General features: G+C 53.4%; 1 protein-coding gene and 1 long non-coding RNA gene across 2 annotated transcripts in view; one reads left to right on the top strand and one right to left on the bottom strand.

Moving 5' to 3' along the window:
* The window catches only part of LOC109311552, a 7,879-nt gene extending 5,842 nt beyond the window's left edge, over positions 1-2,037 (top strand). The window contains exon 3 of the long non-coding RNA XR_002101536.1: positions 1,789-2,037. This is a non-coding gene — a long non-coding RNA (uncharacterized LOC109311552). The remainder of the gene's footprint in view (positions 1-1,788) is intronic.
* CUNH2orf70 (chromosome unknown C2orf70 homolog) overlaps positions 1-21,354 on the bottom strand; it is a 36,902-nt gene extending 15,548 nt beyond the window's left edge. Inside the window, exons 1-3 of the mRNA XM_019537251.1 lie at positions 21,327-21,354; positions 6,836-7,109; positions 4,861-4,973 (exon numbers count right to left, since the gene is read on the bottom strand). Of these exons, the coding sequence (XP_019392796.1) occupies positions 4,861-4,973; positions 6,836-7,109; positions 21,327-21,334 (395 nt within the window). The 5' untranslated portion in view covers positions 21,335-21,354. The remainder of the gene's footprint in view (positions 1-4,860; positions 4,974-6,835; positions 7,110-21,326) is intronic.
* Positions 21,355-21,364: the final 10 nt, after the last annotated feature.

Raw genomic sequence — 21,364 nt, 5'->3', positions numbered from 1 at the left:
CAGCTAATTCCCTCAGCACTCGGGGGGTGGAGATCGTCCAGACCCACTGATTTAAATACGTCCAGTCCCTCCAGAAGTTTCTGAACTAGTTCCTCACTGACCCTTGGCCCAGGTGCGCCTCCCCAGGGCCCAAGGGGGGCCGAGCTGTTCTGGTCCCTGCTTAGGAAGATGGAGGCAAAGAAATCATTAAATATGTTGGCTTTATCATCTGGTGCGATGACCAAATTTCCTAACGTGTCCTGCAGGGGCCCCACGTTACCCGGAACCTTCTTTTTATCCCCGATGTATTTAAAGGACTTCTTGCTGTCCTTAATCCGGGAAGCTAGTCCCAGTCCCATCTCTGCCTTGGCCTTCCTGACTGCCCCCCTACATTGCCTACATCTGCCATCCCCCCCATATTGCAGCAGTGGGGGGTGGCAGGTCCATTGGGAACATCAGGAAGGACAGTGGGGGGCTCTGCCCAGGCAGAGAGGATTTGCTGTAGGGCTGAGAGGAGACAGAGGTGGCCTGAGAACTGCAGACAGCAAGAGTGGAAGGAGCAGAGATGGCCTGGGGAGGATGGGTGCAATGCATGGCTCGGTCTTGCGGTGCTGGACACAACAGGGATGGGACCAGGAGCTGGGAAGAAGCTGGGAGAGCTGGAAGCATGAAGGGCAGGGGATGTTGTGGTGGGGATTTGCATGAGAGAGTGCCCGGTGTGGAGGGGATGGCCAGTCCTGGGTGTAAAGGCTGCTTAAGGACAGCACAGAAGACCTGGCTAAGATGCTTGAGCTTCTGGCTGTGAAGAGATGCCCACTGAGGTCCAAAACAGGACCTTGATTTTCAATTCAGGGCTGAACCCACCACCAGATTTGGGGTCAGGGAGGATATTCCCCCCCATATTAGCCTAGCACGGACCATGAGGGTTTTGCCTTTCTCTTAGCATGAAGCATAGGTGTGTGTTATCAGCTATTTATTCCTGCCATGTCTCCCCTGTCTCGTACCTGTAGCCTGTTGCAGGGGGGGTGTTTCCATGATGTGCTTTGTGGCTGCGGTGTGTGTGAGGAGCTGCAGCAGATGATTTGTGGGCATCTTTGGGTGTTGAACCCTGGATTCAAGAGACAGCGGGTCCCTCTCAGCTGTGAGCTCTTAGAAAGAGGTTTGCCGGGTCCTCTCCTTGCAAACAATATCATGGCTATCTGATGCATCACCTTTGGTAACATTTGCATGTCACATCATGACAGAGGTGACATAAAGATGGTGCATGTTGGGATACTGACACCCCCCGGAGAAATGCACCCACCTCTGGGGTGGATTGATGCTCCAGAGGAAATCAGCACAGCATCTAATCAGTGTTACAGTGGGGGTGGTCAGGGAGGCCGACTGTAGTCACCCACCCCAGGACATTGTGACTTCAAGTCTCCAGCAATTTAAAGAGTTTCATCCTAATGTTAACCAGTTGAGGCCTCCCCGGGTTCGTTGTGATTGCATAGCATGTCGATGTGACTCTGTGTGATGCGGTACAGATATATAACACAGGACAATCCCTGGCTCCAAAGAGCTCACAATCTTAGATACAGAGAGCAGGGCAGAGGGGTGACAGCACAGCCCAGGAGTGGGGCACGAAACCCAGCTACCATATGACCAGTCACAAAGCATCGTGTAAACCCGCATCGTGCAGGAGGCCTGGGCCTTGAATCCGGGTTGAAACCACGTAGCTCCATGAGGACTCTTAACTGATGTGTCCATCCAGCCAGCAAGGCTCCAGATCCAGGAGAGGAACTGGCTGTTGTTGAAGGCAGATCCAAGCAACAAGATTTTGCAAAAATCTTGTTGGTCTAATAAAAGATAACATCTCTACTCTAAGTCCTGATCCAAGCTACAGTGAGCAGGCGTGCCCGGAGCTCCCTGATGGCCCAGCAGGGGCTCATCTGCGCTCCTTGAAGGTCCCTTTCCAGGGCTGGGCTTGGTCTTCAGAGATAGGAGGAATCTCAAGTTGCAGCAAGGGAAGTTCAAGTTGGAGCGTGGAAAGTTTAGGTTGGACAGAAGAAAAATCTTTTTCACCAGGAGGGTGGTGATGCACTGGAACAGGCTCCCCAGGGAGGTGGTAGACTCTCCATCCTTGGAGGTGTTGAAGGCCTGGCTAGACAAAGCCCTGGCTAGGATGTTGTAGTTGGGGCTGGTCCTGCTTGGAGCAGGGGGTTGAACTAGATGTGACTTCCTGAGGTCCTTTCCCACCCTCATATCTATGGTTCTCTGATTTCAGCACTCCTTATCTGCAAGAGCAGCAGGACAGAGGAGCCAGCTGCCCAGGGAAGTGGTGGGGTCTCCATCCCTGGAGGGTCCCTGCAGAAGCTGGCCCATGTCTCTCTTAGCTGGGGTTGGGCCAGGGCTGCCCGCAGATGAGAGGGGGTGGGATGGGTGATGCTGGTCCCTATGAAGGACACAGGTAAGGTCGAGCCCCCCGTGTCCACACAACCCTGTATTTTAGAGAACTGTTTACAAGAAAACTTCATAAAACTCAATCTGGAAAGAGCACAGGTGATGCCAGAGTCCCTGTGCGATACTAGGGACTGACAACACAATTCTTGCTGTTTCCAGGGACAATGGATCCAACGTTCAAAATGGGGGAAAGAGGCGAGAAACATAGACAGATCACAGACAAATCCCCAACCTTATAAACCTGGAAGAGAAAACAATCCCAGGTCCTGAGGGATGAGCAGTGTCGCAGTGTCCCCAGGCTTCCTGAGTGCAATGTGGTCCAAGTTACCCACAGGCTTCCAGGGCAACCTACTCGGCGAGCGTTTCAGAGGCGGGGTCCTGAAAGCAGGGTTATCCAGGACAGTGGGGCCCACTGTTTTGTTGGCATGGCTGCAAATACAACCCTGCACCCTCCACAAGTGCCACTGCAATCCCTTTCCCCTGCTTGACCTGCTGCTCTGCTGTCTGCTCCTTGCCCTGTCCTCCTTGCCTGGGCTGTTGCTTTGCTTTCTGATCCTTGCTTTGCACTCCCTGGATGCTCTTTCTGCTCCGTGCCCTGCATCTGATCTGCTGCTCTGCTTCTCCCCCTGCCTTGTGCTCCCTGGCTGCTGTGCTGCTCTGCCTTCTGCTTATTGCCCCGTGTTCCCTGCATAATGTGCAGCTCTGCTTTCTACTCTCTGCCCTGTGCTCCCTGCTCAGTCTGCTGCTCCACTTTCTGCTCCCTACCTGATCTGCTCTTCTGCTTTCTGGTCCCTGCCCTGTGCACTCTGATCTGCTACTTCTGCTCCCTGCCCTGTGCTCCCTGATCTGCTACTCTTTCTGTCTCCTTCCCTGTGATCCCTGTTCAATTTCCACTCTCCTTTACGTTCCCTGCCTGATCTGCTACTCTGATTTCTGCTCCCTGCCCCATCTGTCACTGCACTGCCCAACCCCTCTCCAGTCTGCCCTTGCAGTCCTGCAGATTAGCCACACCAATCTCATACCATGTCCCTGCAGCATAAGAGGAACAGGAGGCATGGACATAACCCCCCCTGCTTTAATATGAAGCCACCTTCATGTGAATAGCAAATGTGGCGCTTCTCTTTCATGGTACGCGCAGACCAGATGCAACCTGGTTTGGCCCCTCTGGGTGCACAGATCCCTCCTGCCCCCACCCCACTCCTGCCTTCTTGCTTCTCCTGGAGGAGGAAGCCCCTTCCCTGCTCCCCAGCCTGGTCCCCGCAGCCCCAAGACATGGCCTTCATTACTGCTGCAGGAAGGGACCCCAGTGCAAGGCCATGTGCCCAGTCCCTGGGGGCTGAACCTGGCATCAGCATCCATAGGAAAGGGCTGTGGCTGGAGAAGGGAGCAGGGTGGGAGTTGAGGGCTAGCCAGCAGCAGGGATGGGGATGGAGGAGCATGCAAGCTAGGAGTTGGACCTGCAGCAAGACAGAGAGGTTGGATGAGGGGAAAACGTGCACGCAGCACAACAGCAACAGCGTCCAGTGGCCCACTGGGCCACAAACACCTGCTCCATTGGGGTGACTGCTCCACACTGGGATGGCTGGCAAGCTGGGGGTTCATGGCTGCACCCCTCAGTGGTGCAGAGCTATCTGCTCCCAGGGGCTTCAGTGGGAGTGAAGTCCACCCACATCTGGCAGAATTAGGGCTAGATGCACCCAGAACCCCACTTCCCCTGCATGGCCACTCTGGTCCTTGCACTGGGCTGTTCCCCGCAGCCCAGAAGGACAAATCTGGCACTGGTCCAACCCCATCTCAGGACCCCGAGGGTGTGTGATGAGTGTGAGGAGGAGGCAGGTCACCAGTAGCCAACTGTGTGCACGGGAGGCTACAGGAGGGATGCAAAATCCAGCTATGCCAATGCTCCTGCTAGGACTCAATCCCAGGGGTCCTGGCTAGAGGGTCTTGCCCTTCTGCTCAGGGTCAGACTGACACTACATTTGAGGTCAGGAAGGATTTTGCCCCCTGGTCAGATTGGTGCAGCCTCGGGATGGTATGCCTTCCTCTGTAGTATGGGCATGGCCTCTACCTGGGATCTCACAAAACTGTTTTAACCTTTGAAAGAAGCAGGATGTTGGCTGCTGCCATCCCCCTGCTTTCCCTGGGGCAGGGGCAGGTGTGATGCTCTGTGCTGTGTCCTGGGTGATTGCATAGTTTTGCTAAAAGCTGGACAATGGATGTGCCTGGGATGGTTGCGACGGGTTGGACTGGATGTGACCTCTGTGGCTTGCTTCTAGCCCCGCTGCTCCAGGATTCCTATGAGCTGGGTGGGGAATCTGGGGTCACGCTGTGCTACTCTGGGGGTCCCTTCCAGCCTGACTTCTCAAGGACCCTACACCCTAGGAGTGTAGGGTCCCTACACCCATGTGGCTGTCAGGGCTGGTGCACTGCACTACTCACAGATCCAGAGGGTGAGGATATCTGTCCCCTTCCTTCACCGGCAACACAAAGTAGGGGACGCCGTGCACGGTCCCGGTCTTGTCCTGGTAATGCTCGCGGTGCTTCTGGGAAAGCTGGAGGGAAAAACAGGGGCTTGAGGGGCATGGAGACACAAAGCCACGTCTCTCAGAGCCCAGTGCTAAGACGCTTGCTCTCAGTGGGGCTGACTGGGGCTAAATTCCTCTCCAGCCTGCAAAGCACAGCGGCCTTTCTAATCTAGGAATAATTGCTGCTGTGTTTCGGAAGCAATAACTCCCTCCCTCCCCCTCCCTCAAGCCCGTGTAGCAGACAGGTAGATAACGACTGCAATAAGCAGGGTTGGCGCCTGGCTCAGTCATTTGGCAGCTTGGGTTTTAATTATTGATGAGGCCTAGGAAGCCTCATTTGGGGAGCAGCAGAGTCAGGCAAGAGGGGCTCCACTGCATCTACCCCAGGAGACAGTGATCAGGTGCAGTCAGACATGCACAGAGGCTCACGCGTGCATCGGGTTGGCTCCCAGATGCCTGTGCAATTGCACGCTTTGCTGCTCACTTCACAGGGGGCAGAGGGTGGGTATGTATGTCAGCAATAACACTGTTTTGTACCGGGGGGCTCTGGGTTCCTCTTTTCTCACCCCCCTCTCACTTCCAGCCTGCTTCCCAGAGCGAGACGGGGCTTCTCTGTGCTGGGCTGGGAACAGGCTGCTACATCCAAGCCTCTGAGCTGTGCCAGGCAGGTTCCCTCAGACTACAAAACCAAGTTCAGTGATACACCATGGGCAGTCGGTTCCTCCATCCTGCTGCCCTTGCAGGTAAGGAGTGCTGAGATCAGAGAGTCATAGATAACAAGGGTTGCAGGGAACTCAGGAGGTCGCATCTAGTCCAACCCCCTGCTCCAAGCAGGACCAGCTCCAACTACGACATCCCAGCCAAGGCTTTGTCCACCTGGGTCTTCAAAACCTCCAAGAATGGAGACTCCACCACCTCTCTGGGGAGCCTGTTCCAGTACTTCACCACCCTCCTAGTGAGAATGCTTTTCCTAATATCCAACCTTAACTTTCCTTGCTGCAACTTGAGCCCATTGCTCCTTGTCCTGTCATCTGCCCCCACTGAGACCAGCCCGGCTCCATGCTCTTTGCAGCCCCCCTGCAGGGAGCTGAAGGCTGCTATTCAATCCCCCTCCGTCTTCTCTTCTGCAGACTCAGTAAACCCATTTCCCTCAGCCTCTCCTCACAAGTTGTGTCCCCCAGCCCCACAATCATTTTCGTAGCCCTTTGCAAAGAAAAAGATGCAGGCAGAGGGAAGACCGCAGCCTCAACCACAGGCGGGGAGCTCTGCTCTGCTGTTACAGGCCCGTGGGAATCTTTCCTAACCTCTCTCCTCAAATTTCCATCACATGACCTTACAGGCAGGATGATCTTGATTTCCTCTAGAAAAGCACCCAGTCTGTTTCCTGATGCTCACCTGCCTCATCTCCATACATACACTGGGAAGTGAGTGGCCGGGCTGATTATAGAGAAGATGGAGATGGGTTTTTCTCTGGCTGTAAGGGACAGGTCTGGGACCAATGGCTTCAAGCTACAGCAGGGGAAACTGAGGCTGGGGATGAGGAGAGACTTTCTAACTTTGAAGGTGCTCAGGCATGGGAACAGGCACCTGGAGAAAAGGTGGCATCTCCATCCCTGGGAGTTTCCAAGAGCAGTTTGGGTGGGTTAGTCGAGGCCGATCTTGCCTTGAGCAGGGGTTTGGACTGGATGTGACCTTATGAGGTCCCTTCCATCCTGCCTTTCTTATCAGCCTATGATCCTGAGCAATTAAAAATCATCCTTCCCTGAGGTACATGCACACCGCATATACTGCTAACGCCTGGAGCTGACTAGTTGCACTGGTCCCCATGCAGCGCCCGATCACTCTGTGTAAAGTCCAGCCCCAGGCGTATTTATATGTAGATGTCCCACCTTGTAAAACTCCTGCAGCTCTCCCGAACGGTTGATATCCAGGTTGAACCGGGAGTAGGAAGGGATGTGCAGCCACCTGTCCCAAGTCCGCGCCCGGCTCTCCAGCACCAGCCCCGGGTCATAGGAGAAGAGGGTGGGGAAGTAGCCCCCTTTGCTGTAGGGGCTGCGGCTGGTCTTCATGACAGCGCTGCGGAAATCCTGGAAGTATTTCATCGTCGTGTTCCCGTAGGTGTCACCAAAGGAGAATGCCACGTTTGGGACATGCCCATGATACCTGCGCAGAGGAGACACAAGTCTAGTTAGGGACGGCAGCAAGCTAAGGGTCCATGGGTGGATCTAGGATTTTGAAATGGTGGGTGCAGATGTTGTGGTGCATAGTCATATAGAACAGGATACCTATTTTTCTTCACTTATGGAGGAACCAGAAGCTTTTGTAATATGCTACATTATTCAGTTTTAGACAAAAGCAAAAACCCAGCTGGAATGTGCACTCATTTGCTAGATTATATCTTAGAAAGGTTAAAATACACCAAGAAACTAGGCAAAGAAAAAAAAAAGGTCAACATAGTTATAAGATCTTATGTTATTAGTCCTGCAGTCATTACAGATCAGTGTGTGTCTCTTATTCAGATTCATGAAGCAAAATCTAGTCTTCTGGCATGTCTTGACAATATGCTGTGGTCGGTCATTGCTGCACCTGAGTTAACATGACCACACCTGAGATAAGGTTTCAGTTGGAGCTAAAAACAATTGGCAGGGCTGTGAAATAGGAGAGGGGCATGCCTACCAGACAGCAGAATTGCAGAAGAAAAGGTAGCTTAAATAGTAAAGTCTTAAGACCATTCAAAAGGAGAGAGGATTGTTGTCACCTACAGAGTGAAGAGAGATTAGCAGGAATCAGGGAGATGACAAGGAGCCATGAAGTCTATTGAGTCTCTTAGCACTGCCTGAATAGAAATGCTGCTCCTCACCAGCCCCACAGCTAGTTTTTAAAATTTGGATGGAGCAGGATTCAAAGAGGGGTGCAACTGCACCGTGACACCCCCCTGGATCCACCCCTTCATGCACAGGGAGCTGCTGGTCCCTTGTCCTCATTATAAACTACTCCCATTGCAGCCATGAAAGCGTGGAGACATGGTGAGCGGCAGCAGGAGAAGGGTTTTCCATCAGCTCCTGTACGCCATGTCTCCAAATCACAGAAAAGTCAGGGTGGAAAGGACTTCTGAGGTCATCAAGTCCACTCAGAAATACAGAAATATATAGAAATGGAGCTGGGAGATGCATGTAGCTCAGCTCCCCGCCTGAGGCAGGATCAGCCCTGTCCAAGCCAGCCCAGACAAATCCATAATCACAGAAATCATAGAAATCATTGACATCCAGCTGGCCAGGCGATAAAACCCTGGGCTGTTTTACACCCACGAGGGCAGCTGGATCTCCAGGTGATGACACACTGCTCTCTGCACAGCCACAGCTTACCACAACACAGGCTTAGACAACTTGCAGGACACCGGAAAGGCACTGAGCTATGATCAACTGGCCCAGAGCAGAACAGCAAATGCTATACATGCAAAGTAATTATCAAGGCATAAAAATGGCCGTCCAGCTACAAAAAGAGCTTCAGATGGCTAACGACCTCTCATTAGCAAGAGCCATGGCAGCTGAAGACATGTGAAACATCCTCATTCCTAATTGCACATCCCCTGGTGCCAGCAGTGATAGGTCTCTGCCTGTTCCCAAAGATCTGCCTTTGATTTAGGTGCAATAAAGAAGTCTTTGGGATAATGAGGGAGACCTCATTGCTCCCATCCCCTGCAGGCCCCCCTCTCGTTCTGTTAGCCTAGCAAGCAAACAAGGGAACTTTTGTGGAAAATGAAATGGTTTTTGGAAAAAAATGCAGGAGAAAGGGAGGCAGAAACAAAGCAAAGGAGAGGAGGGAAGAGCCTTACAGGCCTCAGGCTGGGAAGCGCTTGCAGATGCCATGAAGAAGATGCTCTGGGTGGGTGGAGGGCACTGCCCCTTCCCATGCCAAAGTGCTGCTTGTGCTGCCGTGGGCCTGCGTGGAGCAGACGTGATGCCAGGTGAGTCCCAACACGTTAGCCCCCCGAACAAACACACCCGGTGGGTGTCTGACACCAGGGAAGCGCCACTGCCTAGGGGTTAGGGTCCTTGCCCCAGTAAGCTGGAGATGCAGACAGGGTTTGTACCTGCGTCTCCTACACTGCCATCCTCCTCTCGATGCCGGCCCGCTGAGTAGCCAAGGAAGTGATGCCTGTGGGGCCTGGGAGAAGATAACCAGGTACATGGCTCAGTGAGATGGACACTGGCATGGAAGGAATAGGGTGCTGGGCACTCATCTGGGTCCCTCCACTGCCCTTGGGCAAAATCATAAAGTCCCAGAGCCGTGGGGCAGGCAGGGAGCTGCAGAGGTCACATCTATCCAACCCCTGCCTGAGGCAGGATCAGCCCTGTGCAAACCAGCGCAGACAAAGCCATCATCTATAAACTCTTAGCAAAACTACCATCAGCGCTGACACACCATAGACATCACACCTGAAACTGCCCCAGCTAAAGCAGGGGCACCGCGGCGGCCAATGTCCTGCTTCTATGAAAAGTTAATAAACACTTAAGAGATCCCAGGTAGAGACCGTGTCCCTGCGTGCCCCTGCGATGGAGAAAGGCAAACCCCCAGTTTCTATCAATCGGAATGAACATGGTTTAAAATCCCTTCCTGACCCCAAATACAGCATCGGTCTGACCCTGAGCAGAGGGGCAAGACCCTCCAGCCAGGACCCTGCGGGGTTGGTGCCAGTAGGAGCACTGGCACAGCCCCGTGCCCATTCCCAGGCTGGGCTGCCGCCAGCACCTCTGGGGGAGGCTTAAAACCCCCTGAGACAGGGAGCAGGAAGGAGGGGAGGGGGAACCAGCACAGCCCAGAAGCCGGGGGATCCCCATAGCAGAGCACAGGCATCACTGCACCTAGATCATCCCCCACCAGTGTCTGTCCACCCTCTCCTTGGCACCTCCAGGGATGGAGAGTCCCCACCTTCCCCGGCATCTCTCCTGCTCCTCCCTGCTCTGACGGTGAAGACATTTTTCCTGAGATCCAACCTAAACCTACTCAGCTGTGACTTCCAGCCAGTGGCCTGCATCGTCTCTGCAGCGAGGGAGAACAGGGGCTTTCCCTCTTCCTTATCGCAGCCCTTCAGGTATTTGCAGGCTGCTGTCATGGCCCCTCTTAAGCACCTTTCCGCCAGCTGAACATGCCCAGCTCCTTCACCCCTTCCTCGCAGGACTTGCTGTATTGTTTTTTCGCTGCCTCTAGCCCCTCCCTCTCTTCTCCAGTACCAGCCAATAAATGGTAACTACACAAAGCAACAGGCCGGGTGCTGGGGGGTCCGGGCAATACCTGTCTTGTGCCTCAATGGTTCAAACCCTTTCCTGGGAAGGGGGTGATGAAGGCCGCACCCCACCCCCCGGGGCAGGGGAGTATCAACCATGCCCCCATGCTGCTGCCTCTCCCTCCCCTCCATCCCACCAGTCACTTGGGGGCAGATGGATGGGTCTCAGTCTCTCTGCCCATCTCCCACTGGGTCTGGGGACATCTCTCCCTCCGGACCCAAACCCAGCAAGCAGGAGCAGACCCCTCCAATGCTGCCCACCGGGCTCTGGCCCCATGAAGCCGGTCCTTCTGCCTTCTCCACCACAATCCCACACAGCTCTCTCTTCCCTACCCACCCCATGCAGGTTGCTGGTCAGCCCTGCTGCCCTTCCATACAGGACCTCCAAACTCCTTCTGCCAGGACTGGCGTCCATGCATAGACGGGCCCACGTCGCCACCCTTCTCAACCCCCACATGCACCATGCAGCTTATTCACCTTTCCTCTTAATTTCCAATTGCATCTCCCCGTGCAACATGGCTCTGCAGTTACTAAACCCCTGTCTTCACTCTCAAGGCCACTGCCCCTGGCATGACACGTGCCAGCCTGGCACCCATCAACCTTCTGGGTAAGATCTAGGACAGCATTAATTTAATGCATGACGGCGGCAACTCTGCTCTGGCCATCAATGGTCATCCTTGATGCTTGTCCTGTGCTCCATCGCTCTCTAGGGCCACGTACTCAACTCATCTAAGTGGCTTTAGCTCTGATGACCATATACACCGGTTGCCGTTCTGGCCCGTAGCCCACAGGAGGTGGAAATTCCTGCAGCTCTTCCAGCATTTCTTAAGGAAAAATCCCATCTTACTCCTAACAAGAGTGTTCACAACAGCAATAAACCAAGAACGTATTCCCACCTCCCCCTCCCCAAAACAGCCCTTCGCACCTTCCGCTCATTTTCGCAGGATTTCTAAAAAAAGACAGCATGATTGTCTCTCTGCCTTATTCTAATAATTGCACGAAATCAGCTTTTCAGCATGGCTAACCCTCTCCAAGGAGTTCAGTTTCCAGCCCGGGGGAGGGAAGGGAATAGATGTTATGTGCACAGTGGAAAGAGGAGCATTAAGATGGATTTGCAGATGTGCATCTCATGCAGACCTTCGATTCTGTCGGATGGAGGCGTGAAGAAAAGCCTCGCCTTTTCTTTCTGGCCAGGCTCGCTTACTTGGGGATACCAAGTTTGTTTTGCAGATGCTCCTGCTGTTGCAGATACTAAAGAACCGTAAGAGTCTAGTGAAGGAGCCTGCTGAATTCAATTGGAGCTGGGTTCTGTACTACTGTATTTGCCTTTAAAAATGTTAGCAAAAGGGTCTCAGTTCTAGGTGGCTGATGGAGAGAGACCAGATGTGCACAGTCCAGGGCACCTGCAATCCAGAGGAGGGGGAAAGCCATCTTTTCTGCAGTCCAGAGTTAGGATTCAACCCTCCTTTGACATTTTCTGGGCATCTCCTTCCAGAGACCTGTCTGAGACATGTCTGCTTGAGACAGACACTTGTGCCACTCAGCCCCCTCTCCCTCCCACCCAGCTAAACCAGGTGACAGAGCACCGAAGAAGTTTCATTTTCTGGGCAAAGTCCGCTGGGGGGCTGGGAGAGATGCAGGCAAGAGGTGCTCCGGGTACCTCTTCTATCTGCAGGCAGATGGGAGAAACCCAAGACCAGTAGCTACTGGTATGGTTTTTATTTTAAGAAATCCAATGACGCAGCCCACATGGGGGGTTATATTGTAGGAAAACCACTGCCAATGGACCTGCAAAGGCAGCAGGGCAAGAAGACCATGATGCAGAATAAGCAGGAAGCTGCTACTGATCGTCTGCTACTTTTACTGCTTTCTCAACCAGCCCGCGAGTCCAGGGGTGAGCCTCAAAGATTTTGTCTTCTGGATCCCAGCGTCTGGCATTGGATGAACCCAACTTGCTCTGGGGATGGGTCAGGGAGGGAGCGTGACTGGGTGGCGCACCTGTTCACTCATAACACAGGCGTGTAAGGCGAGCTCAGGTAGATCAGAAACCTCCCCCGGAGAAGAAGGACCCAAAATCGCCCACTACTGATTTCCAGCTTCAATGCAGCAGAACCTCATAATCGTTCTAAATCCTGGGGCTTTGAGCAGATGGCATCAGGGAATTTAACACGGGGACAACTGCCCAAGCGTGCACACATGTCACTCTCGATGTCTGTGGGTGCTTCTCTGCAGTACTGCAACCAGTTACTCCCCAGTCTGTATTTGTGCATGCGGTTGTGTCCATTGCAGTGCTAGCAATGCTGCGTCTTCCTGGCTGGTCATTAAAAGTCCCAAGACACTGAGAAGAGCAAGCAGCTTTACTCCCAGTGTCTTTGCTTCAACACTGCTGATGCTAACAAAGGACCTGAGCACCAGACTCATGAGAAAGCATAGTAGTCTGCCCCTTAGTTTCATCTACACTATGGGCATCCCACTGCCTTCCCGATGGGATAGAGACTGTCAGGTGGAGAATCGAAGAAATCCTAAGTGGTTGCTCCCAAGGTTACATCTAGTCCAATCCTCTGCCTGGGGCAGGGTCAGCCCTGTCCACACCATCCCATACAATGATACAGTACAACCTGTAGGGCTCATCATGCAGGGTTTGCTTTGCTTTTGTGCTTACAGCTAGCAAAGGCCCCCACCTTTCTGGCCCTTGGAGAAAAGCGGATCTCCAATATTTGACAACCCAAACCCAGCTCCTGAGAGCAGCTCGTTCAGAGGCGAGGTCTGTTTTCAAGCAATAACCACACAGAGAGACCAGCCGTAGCAATCCAAAGGGGTGATAATTCACTCTAAATATAACCAATCTCCTTCCTCAGTGTTACAGCTGGGCCTGACGTTCCCTTTACCTTGCAACAGGGAGCCAGTAAAACCCAACAGACCATCCGACGACCACATTTCACATTGCAGAAGTGTCGCACAGCCTAAGACTCATAACATAAATGACAACCAAATTGCACCATAGACCGGAAAAGTGTAGCTTCCAGCAGCCCCAGCTCTCTATGCTGACTCCCAAGATGCAGCCCTGAGACACTAAGCATGTTAAAAATATGCCACTTATGTCACCCGGGGGGGGGGAAGTGTGTTTTTTTCTCTATCTTCTTGACAACGGTTGGAAAAATGCTGCTCTCAGAGACAGAGAGAGCGCTCTCTCCGCTGCGAGCAAAGCTGTCAGGGAAGTACAAACAAAGCGACAGCGTTCCCCCTGACGCGAACAGATCCCTCAGCAGGAGACGATGTGTGCAAACTTGAGTGCAGCCTTGTCTTTGAGAAAGGAGCTGGCTACATCTCCAGGAGCTTAGTGAGGGTGCTTGTCAGAGGGGCATAAGCATGGATGCTGGCACCACACCATACCTAAAGACCTGTGAATGCAATGAATGATGAACCCAGCCCTGGCGCAGAGTCCACAGCCTCGCACGGCTCCCATCGGACAGCGCGGAACAGGGCAGGGCATCACCTCCCCTCACCAAGGAGGTCTCGGGGTTGGGTGAAATCCCAGTCCCCTCCAGGGCTTACACAGTGCAACCTGGAGGTGCCTCCCACAGTTTGGGATTTACAGTCAGAGAGTGGGTGTCTATGGCTTCCCCTTCAAAGCGCGGGATACAGAGACCAGGGGGATGCAAGCAGAGAACCAGGGGCTTCTGCTTGCCCCTTCTGCTCAGTGGATAGGGAGCTCATTTGGGAAGTGGGAGACGTGGGTTCATTGCCCTTCTCAGCATAAGGGGGTTCAAACCCACTGCTCCACCTCCTAGACGTGGCCAGGGACCAGCTGGGTGAGATCGCACACCATCCCCCCTGCCAGGGCAAGGCAGGAGCTGAGAGCTACATGCTGCACATGTTTACACGTGCATTTATGCTGGCTCAAATTTACTGTGCTATAATGCGAACAAGCCAGCTTCTACATGTGCAGAGGTTAATGCTCATTAACACTGTGCACGGTCTGACTTGGGACTAAAGTTACTCCCAAGTCAGTCCACACACACAGTACTACTGCACAGTATGGCGTCTACACGTGCGTTACTGCACAGTACCTAATCATGATGCAGGTATCAAATTTACACTCAAGCTGGCATAAGTCACTGTATTTACTGAGTACAGGTGTGCACATTTAGATGGGTGCCCAAATGGTGCAGTAATTTTGGCTAATGCGCAGTAAATGTGCATGTGAAGACGTGCCCATTGGGTGGCTCAGTGCTGCTAGGACCAAGATGCTTCTGGGGACCCCTGTTGCCTGCGAGACTGTTGCCCACTGCCTGCGGGTCTCTATTCTCTGAGGAATTTAACCTAAAAGCAACCACCCTCAGAAGAGCACAGCCCAGGTCCCGGACGCTCCACAGTCCTGCAGAGTCAGGCGAGGGCAATGCCACTGATTTCCCCGGACACGGCACTGTATGAACGAGGCCAGCATGCAGAGCAGTCCACACCTCCCTGGGAACCAGGACATGTCTTGCTGAGACCTCAGGCTGCGCCCTGAAAAATCAAGACACTGTCTCCTGCAATGCAGAAATTTGCTGGGCCAGCCAATCCAGGACTGATTAGCCAAATTTTGGGGCAAAGTTCCCATTTTAGGGAAATCATAGAAATCCTAGAGCAGTGGGGCTGGAAGGGGCCTCTGGAGGTCACATCTAGTCCATCCACCTGCCTGAGGCAGGGTCAGCCCTATCCAAACCATCTTATACCATCCATAATCTAAACTCTTCCTAAAACTATCATCATCCCTGACACAACACAAGTCATCACACCCAGACCTGCCACAGGGAAAGCAGAGGGACCATTTCAGCTTTTGAAGACCCCAGGACTCAGCCCTATACTCTGGGACTATCCTGGAAAACTCCAGATATTTGGCCATTTCACAGAGGCTCCTAAATCCTGCTTACAGCCTGGGAGAGGCAGCCAAATTCTTCTGCAGATTGGGTGCCTACACCTATATGAACAAAGGGAGCAAGGGAAGAAAGAGGGAGAAACGGCATGAATGCCCATGCCATCCCGACACCCACCTGCTATCATGGGAGGCCAAGCAGAAATACTTCTGAACCCTTATCAGGGCAAGAGCCAGAGGACTCCTCTCAAGCCAAGAGAGAGATATCATAGGCAGGTGCACTTGAGAAGTCTATCTCCTTCCATTGACTCATGCGTTATGCAGGGTGTTAATGCAAGATGAATGAGGAAGGGAAAAAACTCCCCTCCTATTTTCTTCCTCCACAGATGATAAGGAGAAACACACGTGGCCTGTACTGAGTGGCTCTATTAGCAAGCCACGGAGACTACAGGCATACTCTTGAAGGTCACCAACTAAAAACTCTTTCCATGAGGAAACCCAAATGGGGCAAGAGCTTGAAATTCGCTGAGTGACACACGAAATTCACTGGTCATGAGTGGGAAGCTCTGGCCAGGGCATGGGAGATGCTAGCCGACAATCTCTACATGCAAAAATCCACCTATTCGAAGCCACGAGCATCACAGCCACCAGGTCACCCCCAGGTTGTGCACACACGATATGTTGCATCGCCCTATGCAAGAGTGGAGGCCATGAGACCTGCAGTCTCATCGCATCTTGGCCAATGACTTCTTGTGGCTTTGAGTACATCCTTCCCCTGCCTCCTTCTGCCTCCGTGGTCTTAGCTGTAAAATGGCATTGATGATACTTGCCCCATTCTTTGGAGCACTTTGCAATCTTACATTTACTACACTGGCTGTAGAATCATAGAATCGTAGAAAACGAGGGCTGAAGGGAGCTCAGGAGGTCACATCTAGTCTGACCTCCTGTTCGAAGCAGGGGCAGTCCCAACTACATCATCCCAGCCAGGGCTTTGTCTACCCGGGTCTTCAACACCTACAAGGATGGAGACTGCACCACTTCCAGTGCTTCACCACCCTCCACATGAGAAACTTTTGTTTCCTGCAATGCAGAAATCTGCTGGGCCAGCCAGTCCAGGACTGATTAGCCAAATTTTGGGGCAAAGGTCCCATTTTAGGGAAATCATAGAAATTCTAGAGCAGTGGGGCTGGAAGGGGCCGCTGGAGGTCACATCTAGTCCATCCCCTCCATTGCTCCTTGTCCTGTCATCTGCTCCCACTGAGACCAGGCCAGCTCCATCCTCTTTGCAGCCCCCCTGCAGGGAGGTGGAGGCTGCTATTCAATCCCCCTCGGTCTTCTCTTCTCCAGACTAAATCTGCCCAGTTCCCTCAGCCTCTCCTCACCAATCCTGTCCCCCAGCCCCACAGCCATTTTCATTGCCCTCCGCTGGACTCTCTCCAATGTGTCCACATCCCTTCTGTAGTGGGGGGCCACAGCTAGACCCAGGACTCCAGATGTGGCCTCCCCCATGCTGAATAGACGGAAGAATTACTGCCCTCGATCTGCTAGCAACGCTCCTCCCAATGCAGCCCAGGATGTCGTTCACCTTCCTGGCACCAAGGGCACACTGCTGGCTCCTGTTCAGCTTCTTGTCCCCTGCCCCCCAGGTCCTTTACTGCAGAGCTGCTGCCCAGCCTGTCCCCCCAGCCTGCACCGGGCAGGAGATTGCTCCCTCCTAAGTGCAGGACTTTGCACTTGTCCTTGTTGGGCACTTCTCTTGCTCCAATCCTCCAATTTGTTGAGGTCACTCTGAATCCTAACCCGACCCTCCAGCGTATCTACTACTCCCCCCAGCTTGGTGTCATCTGCAAACTTGCTGAGGGTGCACCTCATACTATCTTCCAGGTTGTTGATGAAGACATTGAAGAAAACCAGCCCCAGGACTGACCCTGGGGGTGCTCCACGTGATACTGGCTGTCAACTAGACCCCACAACTGTAGTGCCTAGAGACTGGCTGCAACTGGGACTTGTGTGGTCTCTGGAGGAAAAGTGCCGCGTACCAGCAGCTGCTGGGTCTGCGGCTAATCTGTATGTGCAGGATGGCCCCACAACGGTTGCTATATCAACCACAACTCTGATAAACTGCCCGACTTTCGCATGACTCAAAGCTCAGCATTAAAATTGTATTTTTGTATCTCCAGCGAGTTGATCTTTTTCTTAAGAACAAAAGAAGGAAAACAGAGGAATTTCAAGCTAAGGCTCTGGATGTTTCCGATGCTGGATGCATGCGATGAGGACAGGCTCATCGAAAGAAATTTGTGAAGAACAAGAAACGTAATAGCTCCTTCCACCCACCCTACGCCTCTCCTGGAGAGTACATTTTTCCATACAGTTATCTATGGATGTCAGTCACTCCATCTGTGAGTCACGGAGTAACAGAAATCATCTATGTTGCTGTACATCTAGGCTTGCCTCTTTGCAGGCAGGTCTTCAATGCATTGCTGTTCATGGGACAATTGCTGGCACCAGGGATAATTCAGGTTCATCGATAGTTCCTGTAATGAGGTCTTGTTTTCTGTGGCCTGTCATTGTGACAAACTTTAGCTGCTCAGGCTGCAAATCCCTATGCTGGGCGCCTGCCTCAAGTGCTTTGGCTCTTTCTGAGAACAAAGGCAGGGAGAAGACGCTGGTCCTACTTATAGAGTCACAGACAGTGAGGGTTGAAGGGACCTCAGGAGTCATATCTAGTCTAGCCCCCTGCTCCAAGCAGGACCAGCCCCAACTGAATCATCCCAGGCAAGGCTTCATCCTGATCAGGCCTCAGCCCGAGTCCTGCGTGCAGAGCTGGGCTTTGCATTAAAGAAAGATATAGAGAAACTAGAGACGGTTCAGAGGGGTGGAGCGATGAGGATGAAGGGGCTGACATACAGCATGCGAGCTGAGAGAGCAAGGCAGGTTTAGCCTGGAGAAAAAGAGATGAAAGGGGGACTTGAGAACAGCTTGCACCTACCCAAAAGACTGCCTTAGAGAAGAGGGAGAGCAACCACGGAGGGCAGGGCAAGAGGCAGAGGGTTTAAACAGCGGAGCAGAACGGGGTCAGATCTCAGCAGCGGCAAGGACGGCAGGGCAATGAAACCAGCTGCCCAGGGGAGCTGTGCAATCTCCTTCCTGAAAGATTTGCAAGCACAGCATGCCTCCGTGTAGGGTCCAGGACTAGGTGACCCCCAAGGCCTCCATCACACTAGGATTGTATGGATCTTGCCATCTCCCTTCCCAGGTTTGCTCCTGCTGAGTCTCTTCCATGGAGCTGGCGACCTACAATTGCACTGTGACTTACAGGAGGGCAGAAAGCCCAGTGCATTAAAGAAGGGTTCACGCTGAGAGCTGTTCTCCCTCTTCAAGTAGAGGACATGCCCCATGTTACATGCATGAGATTTTTGCTTTTCAAGTGCGATGGGGTAGAGCAGACCAGAGGGCAGTGAGCTCTCCGGGACTGTCTTGGGGGTGTTCATGGGGCAGTTTGCAAATGAGATGATAAAACATAGCAGAGGAGAAGAGAGAGAAGGCTGGTAACCAAGTGCAACAGGGGAGTGAAGAGTAGAGGGGCTAAAATTAGCTTGCTGGAAATTAGGTTTAATGAGGGAACAAATTAGCCTTAATTAATGAACAAAGCCAAGGAAAGCTGAGCTATCCCTGACATCAGGCCTGCGGTATAAACCACCATTTGAGAGCAATATGGGTGGACTGAAAGGGGCCAGCTGTACCTCCACCCAAGCCCTCTCCTGAGACCCCAGGAGGACCTTGACACCACAGAGCACCCCCCTTCCAGCCCTACTTCTCTATGATTTTATGGTTCGTGTTCTACCGAGAGACAGGGTCAGGCAACACGGCACCTTCACCGGCTTTGCTCAAGCCCCAAACAGCCCCTGGGATGTGTAATGCAGCTTCCCGCTCTCCAGGTGAACGACAGCAAGGATAAAGAGCGGTCTGGAGGGCCTTGCGCACAAGGCCAGACTAACGCAGCCAGGCCTGCTCAGCTGAGAAGGGTTTACAACATATGAAACAGTAGTGAAGGGAAAGTCGCTAGAGATTTATTACTGCCTGTCTCTCGCCACACAAGAACGAGAGGGCCCGACATGAAACGAGGAGGTTGACAATTTAAAAGCAGCAAAAGGCAAATCTTTCCCACCCGGTGGGTCATTAAAGTGGGGGCTTGTGGCCACCAGATGCAGTGGAAGCTGAGGGTTCAGCCAGATCCACAAAGGGACTGGACACGTTTGTAGCATGGGTCGATATATACTGATCAACATAGCAATATATAACCCCAGGCGACAATGTGCTCAAAGGAAAGGGGTATCGGTGGCTGTCGAGCATGGAGTGAGGGGCACGGCCTCTGCATCAATATGTCCTAGGGTGCCTGTACACGTCACGGGGCTTAATCCTAATGGACTTAAATAGGTTTATAACGTTTAAACTTTTTTATTTTGGAGTGTTGCGTCAGTGTTTGCATGCAGTGGGCTTTCGAACGAATTGAGCCCTGTCTGCAATTCCCTGTAAATCCCACTCGTGCAAACAGTCACACAGTTATAGCGTAAGAAAGGGAAAAAAACATGGCGTGTATAAAGGCTCTTAGACCCTAAATGCTGGAGGCTGCAGGTGAGAGAAGAACAGGAGAAAACCCTGCTCAGATCCATTCACTCTCCCTTTCAGCCTCTGCTCTCTGTGACAGGAGACTGGGCCCGATGAACCTAGGTCTGACTTCTTCTCTTCCCCACTCCTCCCTTTAAAAGGCAAGCCTGACTGAGCTAGCCAAGCCTCACTCTTTCCCAGCCCGCCGTGAGCCCAGGAACTGGAGAGGCAGGTACAGACAACGTCTTCAGCCACCCGGCTTGGATACGCCTGGGTGCGGGGCATGCGTTCCTCCAGCAGCGAGGTTACCAGGGAAGCAGGGCCCGAAACAAAAGCCGCCTTCTCTCTCTCTCTCTGCTGCACTGTTGTCTCAGGCGTGCAGGACTTCTTGCATTTACAGGGAAACAGAAGCGGACTCGAGCAACCGGACCTGCAACCACCGCTCCTGCCTCTCTCACCTCTCCTCCCCCACAAAGGGACTGCTATTCCCCTCTCCAGTAACGGTGAATGCTGGCGGCGGGTGACGAGAACAGAAATAAAGGATGTTGCTAATAGGAAAGCTAACTTAGTATTTGACATGGCTGGTGTTTGAGTTGTTTTTTCCCTCTTCTGTCCCCTGTTCCCTACTCTTCTTTAATAATAAGTCTGCCCTGAGACGAAGCCAGCTGAGCTCTCTGAACTTCCTGGTCATTTAACCATTTTGTGTGATGAAGCCGTGTGAATTTATGGGCCCATTTATTGCCTTGGACCAACCGAGGAGGGGGGAGTGAGTGGATTTGCACTGCTGCTGCCACCCCAAAATCTCCTGTGGTCCTGGGGGAAAAGTCTTTCCCAACAGACTCACATACATGCCCCTGCCCTTTCCGAGCCGGGCAGGTGGCAGGGAGTGGGGTATCTGCCCCCTGCTTGTTTCAGTTCCCCTCTCCTCGCCCCACAATACGCCCCACTGGTTTCCATAGGCCCAGCCCCATTGCATTCAATCCCAACCCTCACCTGACTGCCTCCCCTGCTATGGGGCGAGAGGCACCCCAGCAGCCGGGTCATGGGTCCCTAGGGGGGGCGCAGGCAGGGGCTGCAGGGCCGGAGAGCGCCGTGCGGGGGGCATGGAGAGCAGTGCCCCCAGGGAGCCGGGTGTAGGGTTGGGGGTGTCCCGGAGGAACGGGCCCTCGGGGGAGGGGGCCGGGGGTCACCGCACAGCAGAGAGAGGTGCCGGGGGTGTGAGGGGCTGCGGGGGCTGGGGACAGGAGGTGTCTAGGCTGTGCGGGGTGCAGGGGGGCTGAGAGGGGGTCAACAGAGAGACAACGGGGGTCTCCTGGGGCCAATTTGGGGATTACCGGGCTCCCTCGGGATTTCGGGGCATGCTGGGGGCTCCAGCAGCTCCAAGGCCTAAAGGGGGCTTGGGGGTGTCTAGGGGCTCCCCTAGATTTCAGGGGACCGCAGCCCCACGGGTTACTGACGGGCCAGTGGGAGCATAAAGGCTATGGGGGTGTCAAGGGTCAGTGGGGGGCAGAGCTATGGGGTGTCCCTTAGCCACAGGGGCCCCCAGGGGTGCAGGGGCGGGGCTAAGGGGGATGGGGGTGTCCCAGGGTTGAACTGGTTGCCCCGGGACAGGGGGGCAGAGGGTTACCCGGGCATGAGCGCCGGCGGCCCGTGGGCTGCGCTGCT

This window comes from Crocodylus porosus, unplaced genomic scaffold, assembly GCF_001723895.1.
Source record: "Crocodylus porosus isolate Cpor-Errol unplaced genomic scaffold, CroPor_comp1, whole genome shotgun sequence".
NCBI classification, from domain to species: domain Eukaryota; kingdom Metazoa; phylum Chordata; order Crocodylia; family Crocodylidae; genus Crocodylus; species Crocodylus porosus.
The sequence above is the reverse complement of the archived record's forward strand: the minus strand, read 5'-3'. Positions and strand labels throughout refer to the sequence as shown.